This window comes from Pygoscelis adeliae, unplaced genomic scaffold, assembly GCF_000699105.1.
Source record: "Pygoscelis adeliae isolate BGI_AS28 unplaced genomic scaffold, ASM69910v1 Scaffold402, whole genome shotgun sequence".
Classification (NCBI taxonomy): Eukaryota; Metazoa; Chordata; class Aves; order Sphenisciformes; family Spheniscidae; genus Pygoscelis; species Pygoscelis adeliae.
Genome location: NW_008824411.1, coordinates 4693454 through 4702970, shown reverse-complemented (window position 1 = coordinate 4702970; position 9517 = coordinate 4693454). Strand labels below are relative to the sequence as shown.

Here is a 9517-nt window from a genome sequence, read left to right as displayed (position 1 = left end):
GAGGGAGGACAAGGACTGGGGGGCTTGGAGGCTAAACCCCAAGCCCTGCCACCCTGGCCGTTGCTGCCTAGGCAGTTATCTGGCATCGAGTGCCCCGGGCAGGTGCTTGCTGCGCCACAGGGATGCTGGCACAGCCCTCCACACCACTGGGACATTCACTCATGGCAAAGCAGCTGCCAGAAACCGCCCAGGGTCAAACTCTCCTGGGGCTCCAGAGGGAAAGTTGCTGAAAGTGGGTTTTTCTGAAAACCTGCCCAAAACAGGGGTTTGTGAGTGTGAGGAGCTGGTTCAAAGTGGGGGAAAGCAGCTGGTGCCCAAGTAAACACAGAAACCAAAACCTTGCAGTGCCTGAGCGGCTGCTCCCCGGGAGGGGTGACAGTGCAGAGCATCGCCATGGCCCCTGCCAGGTGGGACCTGGTTTATATTTGAGACTGTGGCTGGAGCACCCTGCCAGCCTTTGCCGTCCTGCTGCTCTCTTCCTCTCCACAGTGCCATGCCCCACCCAGGGCAGGTTTGGCAGCGTCCGGGAACCAGCTCTGCCCGTCTGCTCTCACTGCTTCGCTTTGCAGATGCTTGGGGGAAAAAAAACTGGCCACCCAGCACTGGCACGCCTGGCAGTGTAAGCCACCTAGTGCAGCCCTGTGATGGGCCAGGGTAGGCACAGCCACACACGGTCCCTCCAGCAGGCATCGTTCTGAACAGCACCGCCAGCCCCGTGGACGCAGGGATACCCAGGGGTGCCCAGACCTGAGCTGAGTTGAGCTGAGCTGAGCAGCGGCAGCAGCAAGCACAGCCAAAACCGACAGCTTTTCTGAAAGACCACTCTTGTGACAAGGCTTGTCACCTCTGTGCACACACAATGAATGGAGCAGGTCCTGGGGCACCTCACACCATCCCCTTTTCTTTTGCACCCTGCTGCTCTCTGCCCGTACCCCGTGCCAAGGGTTTCCCAGCAGCAATGGGCACGCCGTGGGGCCAGGGAGAGCCTGGTTCTGCCCCTAGCACCCTCCAGGACACAGGGCTCGGGTGCTGCAGAGGTGCCAGGACTTTGCGCTGCTCCCAGGTCCTGCTTTCCCCTCTGCTCTGCATGCACCTGGCATGGGACAGAAACCCTCAGCCCCTGCCAGGTTGAGGGGACCAGGCACAGGAACCAGGGAGGACACCCAGCAGAGGAACCCAGCAGGCAAAGGCTGCTCCGGAGCCGCTGGAGGCAGAGGGGCAGCTCAGAAACAGAAATAAGGTGGGCGTTGGGTAGGAGGCGACTCGGGCAAACGCCCTGCTGGGAAGCATTCCCATCCAGCTCAGTCGCAGCATCCTAACTGCATGACGGGATAAGGCCAGGCAGCACCGCCTTGTGTGGCACGGTCCAGGAGCCCTTGCAGGTAGATCCCCGGGTTCATGGGGAGGCAGCCCAGGCCCAGGGAGGCTGCGGGTCTTTGGGGAGGCCAGGGCATCACAATGAGGTGGGGGCACCCTCAGGAGGAGCCCCCTTTGTCTCCCCAGCTCTGGGCACAGCGCTGCACTGTGTACCAGCTCCGTGCAGGCACTGCCATCTGCAGGCAGCAGCTCTGGGGCCAGCTCTGGGCCTCTGCCAAGCACCAAGTGCACAGCACCGTGACTCCATAGCGAGCAGCAACCCAGCCACTACAGTCACCCACACCCAGCAGGGCTGCACCCTGCACCCACTGCTCGCTGCTGCACACCAGGGCAGGGAGCCACGTCCCTGAGCCCACAAGTGCTCACCCAGCCCAGCCTTGAGCAAGCTGTCGGTTAATGCATGGAGAAACCAGCAACAGCTTCTCCTCCCCTCTGCCCCGAGCAGCAGGACTGGAGCAACTAACCTCACACCTGGCCACTGAGGAGCTGCGGACAGCCCCCAGCTAAACAACCCCCAGCCTACACCTCCCTCGCACAGAGCATCAGCGGCGCCTCTGCCCTGTGCGAGGGAGGAAAAGGGGCTCTGTATTTTGAATGCAGCAAGGGAGTTGCTCACGAAGCGCTCCCTGGAGCTCCATGCTGGCCTGCGGGAGAGGACTCTTCCTTGCCTGCCTCTAGGGAAGCAGCACTTGCAACTCTGTGCCCTGTTAATACTGACGCACACCATGGGGGACACATGCCCTGCTCCCAGTTTGTTCTGCTTCACACGTGCCCCATGCAGACAGCATCACCACAAAACTGTCCCCGTAAAAATCTGCCCACACACCTACGAGGCTCTGCCCATGCCAAGGAGGCTGCCTGCCTGCATCCAACAGGCAGAGACACATGCCAGCAAGGAAAGAGACCCCTGCCATAACCAAAGTATAGCCTCTCTGCCAGAAAATGGCAGAGATCATGTTTTTCAACCAGTTCTGCCTCCAAAAAGGAGCCCTTATCCCAGGTGGCTTCAGCTATGGGGCCTTGACCCTCGTGCCCCTGGAAGGAAAGAAAGCATACTCCGACATCACAGAAACAAGACACGGGCAACTCCACGCTGCAGAGAGGATTTTTCAGAAGCGTTTATTTCACTGCTGACACTGGGGCTGCAGGAGGCAACTGCTCACCGAGCTGCCCTTCGCTGCAGAAGCGTCACTCCCCTCAATCATGACAATCCACGTAAGATCAGTGTCTGCTCACCTTTCAGCACCTACATTACACAGACCTACATCACTGGGACGTTCACCTGTTAGGGACACCACTTAAAAGGATTAAAAATAATAATAATAAAGCAATCTACAAAGTAACACTTGGAGGCATGATGCAGAAGCCAGATGATTTTAGACTACACAGCAGATGAGATTTGCTAGGTTTATTGGTGCACAAGTGCCAACTGCTTCCCTGCCAGTCCAACACGGTGCCAAGCTGGGGAGCATTCCCAGACAGGACAACAGCTCCCCGTTTCCTACCCAGTGGCAGGAAACACTTCCAGGTCACAGTTTATACTTCCAGAACTACGCAAGATTATGTGCTTGTAAAAGGTGCTGGGGAGTGCTGAAACTTCCATCTGTGACACCGCCTGCTTCCTACCAAGCGGCAGACACTTGATGGCAGAAGAGTGCCTGAGCTGTGGGTTTTCTCTCTTTTTTTAAATAAAAAGAAAAGCTGACTGGTAAAATGTTATTCTTAGCACAGGTGGACCGATAAAAAAAAATCACATTACACTGGAAATACATAGATTGGCCCATGAGAAAGAAGCTACATACTATTGCCCCATAACGAGTTTTTCTTCACCTACAGTTTCAACTTCCCAAGTGAGGTAGGGAGAGGGTGACCACAGGAAAAAAAGATGGTGTTTCCAAAGGATTCCACTGTTTTAAAGTTATCCTTTTGAATCCTTCATGTAAAGTTAAAGTGTTCTTTAAGGAAACACTGCCTTTTCTTCACAACAACATTCAGAGTTTTGGTTTTTTTTTTAGAGGGAGAAAGAAAACAAGCATCCCAGAGATGAAATGCTGGCAGTTTTGACACATTTTGGAAGGAAAGCACAGTTATAAAAAGGAAGGAAATAGTGTAGTGAATCTGCAGATAGAAGGGAAAAATACAGAGTGCTGACATACGTTTGCACTGTGCCCGCTCCAACAGCACTTGAACTACACACCCTGTTCACATGGAAACACACTGTCATACATAGCCATCAGGAGAGGGAAAGTGGACACTTACAAACCTGCAGTTTAATTTTGTAGGAATCAGCAATATAGAAGCCTTTCATTGCCCCTCCTAGTACTAGACAGAACGTATTTTAAGGCATAATTTAACATACATTTCTTCCTAAAGCAATTTAAAGTGTAACAAGCCAAGATGTCAGACACAGAAAACTCAACAACAGCTATTCTGACAGAGGTGAAAGCTATTATATGTACAGTGCAGTATTTGCCTTCAAAAGGGGGAGTCTTGTCTTTAAAAAAAAAAAGAAAAATAACTGCAGACCCGGATTCTAAAAAAGCAAACATTGCCAACACAAGGAATGTTCATTAGAGTCCAGTTCCCACTAGAGCTACTCAACAGGAGGACATACAATGTGATTATGCTAAACCGCACTGATTGACTTCCCAGAGCGCGCCCCCAGGAGGGGGGCAGAACCATGGGAAGCCAAACTCTGCAGTACCCTAGTGCAAACTGCCTCAGAGGAAAAGCCTGTAGTCAACAAGCCTTTGCACCTATTGTTAGGCTTCACTAAGAGATGTAGTAGTCAGGTGTCACCTAACAATTTCAGGACACTCCTGTAAAGGTGAGGGTCCTGTGTGGATTCTAATGCACATCCCCCGTGAACAGTGTCCTGCACACATAGACCTGCCAGGCTACCGGCTTTCCCTCTTCCGTGACTGCAACCTGCTCACAGCCACCAGAATCTCACATAGACGATCAACATGATAAAAAACACAGCTACAGCCGCAAGTTTGGCGTAAGTGGAACGCATGTTCAGGTACTTCGCATCCTGACGGTACTTCTTGGACAAACTGGACAAGTTGTTGGCCTTGGAATCAAGAGCTGTTAAAGGGAAAGGGGAGAGAAGTTAAATCAAGATGAACCCAACCGGATGTTCCCCAAATGTTACATTAACTGTACAAGTTTCTCTGGAGCAGCTGGAAGCGCAGCAGTTTTACATGGCAGCACGCCCTACGCCTATCTGCAGTGCTCTACTGCTTGTCCTGCTGGGATGAGAGCCACTCAAGCTGGGGAGACGCTGGTCTCGCCCAAAAGAAGCGCCAGTACACCTGCCAGGTGCTTCAGGATGCAACCGATCCAACTGAAACACCCACTGAGTCCACTGTTTTTCTCGGGAGGCTCAGGGATTAGCAAGCCTTTCCCTCCGGTATGCTCTACCCACCCAGCTGACTGAGGGGACAAGGAACCATATGCCAAATATCAGCCGTTCCCTGTACCTGAAAGCGCCTCTCCTCGCTGTAAGACTTCCTCAATGTTGGCCACCATAATCCTCTGCACATCTTGCAGCTCTGTGTTGATGGAGCCCAGGTTCCTCCTCGCCCGGCTATCAATGTAGAGCTTCTTGGTTTTCTGGATGTAGGTATCTGGAACAAGAGGCGGCCGTCAGAGGGAATCTTACCTAACACAGAGCAGCCCAGCTGCCGAAGGAGTGGGAGCGTTGCTGAGACAGCCAGCAGACTGCATGCAAATATTCACTGAATCGAGGCCAAGAGGCTTAAAGCAGGAAATCTGAATCAAAGGACATTTACCATTTCCCTACCACTTCTCTACTCTCTTGCTCAAAACAGCCATTTCTCTAGTGCCAAGAAGAGGCTGAACTATCAATTCCATAGGCCAAGATGGAGAGGATCCTGGGGCTGCTGCTTGCCCCCCAGCAAGAAGTTTCCTAACGAGCCACAGGGAGGGGGACCTCACCAAATTCAATGAAGGAATAGGGCCTGGAGACCGTCGGCACCTTCTTGCCATGCTGCTCATCAAACTCTGAATGCAAGTCTTCCAGATACGCGAAGGCCAGTTTCTTGGGGAATGCAGCTTCACACAGGACCAGGTAACACACTCCTTTCTCAATGATGTAGCTAGAAGAACAGCAGATGGAGCATTAATCAACCAATTTTGAACCTACCCTATGAAACACCACCCTGCATACCTTTATTCCTATGAGGCAATGAGAACTGGGTACAGGCACTTCCCATTTGCCATGTTTGGACCAGGTGTAAACCTTTCTACAAAGTAACGGCTTATTTTTTCTTTACCTAAAATAACTTTTCTTGTAGCCTCAGACGCTATACCCGTGCCAATGGGCCGGAACTTTGACTTCGCTGGAACAAAAGTTAGCCTGTGAGTATCGTTAGCTTAACAAAATAACAGCAACAAAGGAGTTACAATTTTGGAGTAAAAAAGGGAGGACACCCTCCCTCCCTCTTGCAGTCAGAAGGAAGGGAGCACAAGAAAGTTTGCCAGAAGAGTAGAGGGGAAGATGGCCAACACAGCTGTAAGGCAAGGCAGCACAGCCAAGTACCTGAGGCCCACAAACAGGAAGCTCTGCCCTGAGATTAGGACATGCACAAGAATTTGGTCTCGGCGTGCTAAAAAGCCACCCAGTGACTGCCAGCTCACGCTTTCTGTTTTGGAGGGCTGGGTATCCCCTTCCCCCCCCCAACACCAGCCTGTTGGTGGGGTGTCGCTATCCACATGCGTGACCTTAAAGGCAGCTGGGGAAAAATATTGGTGCTAGATGGGTTTTGGTGACTTCCCCTACAGGTTTGCCATGGGTAAGTATGACTTTGCTACCAGCTCTTCAGCTGCGCTGTTAGGAGCTCCAAAACATCTGTTGGAACAGGAGCTGGTCTTGCTGTGCAATGCTGTCTGGTTTGTTCCGCAGCTGAACGCGCAGAGAGGTCCTCTCCTCCTCCTCCCACCACCCCATCGCCATTGCACCGAATTTGTATTTGCTCGCAGAGGTTTAGTGCTGACCTTGTTTCAGTGTGAGCTCCAGTGCCTCTGTCAGCACTGAGAACAGGGGCCTTTCATTATAATTCGGCTAAAAAGCCTACTGAAATAAGGGATGAGAGAGAACCAATCTTGAGATTATTTGGATTATTTAGGCTTTGCTACAACCATCTGCTGCTGCACATTCCCAACTACATTTTCCTCCTCATTTAGCCAATGGAAAAATAAAGGCAACAATATTTCCACCAAGACCAAGGGAGTGGAGACGGTAGATAGCCCTGCATACACTTTGGAATATTTATCTGTATTATTCAGGGTGGAATTTAAATGCTACTTTTATGTTACCTTCCTTTGACTTTCTGCATAATGCCATTATGTAGCAGTCTAGTTAGCATAAAGATTAACAGTGTTATTAAAGAATTGACCCAGTCACGAGGGCACTGTAGTTAAATAAGTAGCTTAAAATTTTGTTAATAGCCGCATCAGGCTTACAAAACAACTCCCCCTTCACACTGTTTTTCCAGGTACCCCAACAGGTCCAAGTCCTTTGAATTAACCATCCTCAACTTGTTTCTGGGCTCGGGAGTATCCATTTCTCCTGCCTCTATATGGCCTGTGTGCGAATCCCACCAGCCTTCAAATAACAACCGATCCACCCCAACCAGAAGCAAGAAACCCCAGTTACTATAATCCATTCCACAAGCGTGTCCCCACGAGCCCATGCTTTTATTCCTTTTTATGTCCCTCAGCTTGGACTGCATCAGTGTGTAAGACTAATCCTACAGTACATCACGCCTCTGTTCTTCCCTTACCCTTGGAGGACCTGCTTGACAGCTTGGAGTTCCTATAAATCATCACCCGGAGCTTGATTTAGCTGCTGTCACGAACAGCCATATTTGAAAAAGTCTTTTGAAATTCGCAAAACTGGCGTCAGATAGGAAGTCTGACAGTACTCCCCGAGAGCCAGGACAGCAAACTCGAGATGAGAGCAGTCTGAGGAACACTCCCCATCGGTACAGCTCTGTTACCTCTGCTCAGGCCAGCTGGTCCTGCCTGGAGCTCTTCAGCTGTATTTCCCACTTGCTTTTCCCCTGATGCGATACTAGATGTGTTGGATTTAAAGTTGATCTGTCAGCACCACAGAGAGCAAGCGCACCTCGTTCTGTCCCGGATTCAGACAATTTTGTCAGCCTCAGTTCAACATCAGAGCAGGGCTCCTACACAGCTGGGCTTCTCATGTTTACACTTTGAGCATGCCTCCGAGCTTTAGCACAGCGCCTGATCATGCCGACTGCTTGGCAGGGTATGCACACAAGGGGCAGACGTTGCCGTTTGCCACTGCTAACTTCTGTACTCCGGATATCTTCACACCGAGTATAGCCAGCAGGTTTCTTATAATTATCTCGGATCATTGTAAGAGAGAAAAGCTTTATCCTGGTAACAGTGGCAAAGGCCAAGGGTTATTTTCAACAGGACAGGTGAGAGCCAGTTCAGCCACTCATCAGCCAAAGGTCAACTACTGGCAGACAGCACAGCAGACTCCATCGGTGTTTCTGTACCTGCACAGCCGTGCACACCGAGTGCTGTAGCTGAAAGGGTGACACAGCTTTTGGCGCCGAAGTCTAAACGCTACATTTGACAGAAATCACTTCAGCAGTCGTAGTTTAAGCTTCGCATTTCAGCAAGACCAGACTTCTCTGAATTGATCAAGCTAAAAAGATTCAATACCACCTCAGCAAGTTCAGTAATATCCTTAGCCGCACTTCTAACTTTTGCGCCACAAAATGCTCTGCCCTGGTTTGTGCTGCCCTCAGCAGAGCTCTGATTCGGCAGAAAAAACGGTGTGCTGCGTTAACAAACAGCATGGTCAGCAGTCAGCATTATTTTAGACTAAATCTCAAACTTCTCATTTCCTCCCCTTCCTGTACTGTTATCACAGGAGGTTTTCTGATCTGAAAGTATTCTTTTCATATAGGTCCTGCCTTAACATCCCACCTTAAAGGAGGCAGCAGCTGAGCGCTTTGCAGCAGCAGCAGCTGTCAATTAACTGCCTGTGGAACCTGCCTAGGGACTAACCCAATACAGGAGGAGAAACACTCCTTTCACTACCTATCTGCCAGACAGGTAATCTGGCTGTTTCTTTGAGACAGCTGTCAAAACATGAGCTTGCCCAAGTCCTCCCACCTTGTCAGAACTGGTGACATTACAGCCACCGTCAAGAGGCTTTGATTTCCTGGACACTGCAAGTGGCACAGCCTTCCCAGAAATCGCTCTGCTTGCGTCACGGAAGCAACACAAGAAGGGATTTACTAGGATCTGTGCAGACTCTTTCTCAAGGCTTCACTGCCAGTCAGAGCTGCACCCATGCAGTGCCATGGAAACATTTAAAAGGAGAGTTTTTAAGTTCTAGGAAGTTTTAACTTCTAGAAAGAGGACAATGCAGAGCAGCACTTTGCAGTTAACTCTGGCAACAAGACCCAAACCCAAGAGGAGACAGGGATGGCCAGACTATGTTAATCAGGGCCATCCTCTGACCACTATAAACCCCCCACCAAAGGCAATTAGAAGCCAAGAGAGAAAAGATAAAAAAAAAATCTTGTTGCAGTTATCATATGTAAGCCAACCAGCTGCCCTCAAAACCTCTTGTGCCAAAGATTGCCCTTCCAAAAAACTCCTGTTCCTGTCTTTCCATGTCGCTGAATCTCTGAAGAAAGGGACAGGGCAGGAGATTTAAAGGACCCTTGTTATAGAAGCAGACCTAAAGCCAGCTTGCCCTGAATTTAAAGGCCATCCTCCCACTCACCCAGCCGTAAACACACACCAGAAGTGCCTTCGCTTATTTCCATGGCGGCAGAAGCCTGTTCCCCCATCACACCTACAGATACTTACTGGAAAGCCATGGCTCCTGCTTCAAGAGTACATCTCGTGGGGGACTGCTCGTTCAGCTTGCGGAAGAGCTGCTTCGCTTGACTCTGGTACTGCTGCAGATCGCGGCCTGACTGAGAAGGGAGAACAGGCTGTTTGGAGCGGCTGCTACCGGAGAAACACCACCCGCCCGTAGGCAGGCGGACTCCGGGGGGGCCTCGGGCTCAGCCCGAGGAGGAGGAGCTGCCCCCCGCAGCACAGAGGCGGCTCTCCACCTCTC

The 9517-nt window shown here is 50.9% G+C and overlaps 2 protein-coding genes across 2 annotated transcripts in view; both read right to left on the bottom strand.

Moving 5' to 3' along the window:
- NOTCH2 (notch 2) overlaps positions 1 to 3685 on the bottom strand; it is a 96526-nt gene extending 92841 nt beyond the window's left edge. The window contains exon 1 of the mRNA XM_009320694.1: positions 3637 to 3685. Within this exon, the coding sequence (XP_009318969.1) occupies positions 3637 to 3685 (49 nt within the window). The remainder of the gene's footprint in view (positions 1 to 3636) is intronic.
- An 11-nt stretch (positions 3686 to 3696) lies between these two features.
- The window catches only part of SEC22B (SEC22 vesicle trafficking protein homolog B (S. cerevisiae)), a 7112-nt gene continuing 1291 nt past the window's right edge, over positions 3697 to 9517 (bottom strand). Inside the window, exons 2-5 of the mRNA XM_009320692.1 lie at positions 9262 to 9371; positions 5338 to 5498; positions 4860 to 5006; positions 3697 to 4464 (exon numbers count right to left, since the gene is read on the bottom strand). Of these exons, the coding sequence (XP_009318967.1) occupies positions 4310 to 4464; positions 4860 to 5006; positions 5338 to 5498; positions 9262 to 9371 (573 nt within the window). The 3' untranslated portion in view covers positions 3697 to 4309. The remainder of the gene's footprint in view (positions 4465 to 4859; positions 5007 to 5337; positions 5499 to 9261; positions 9372 to 9517) is intronic.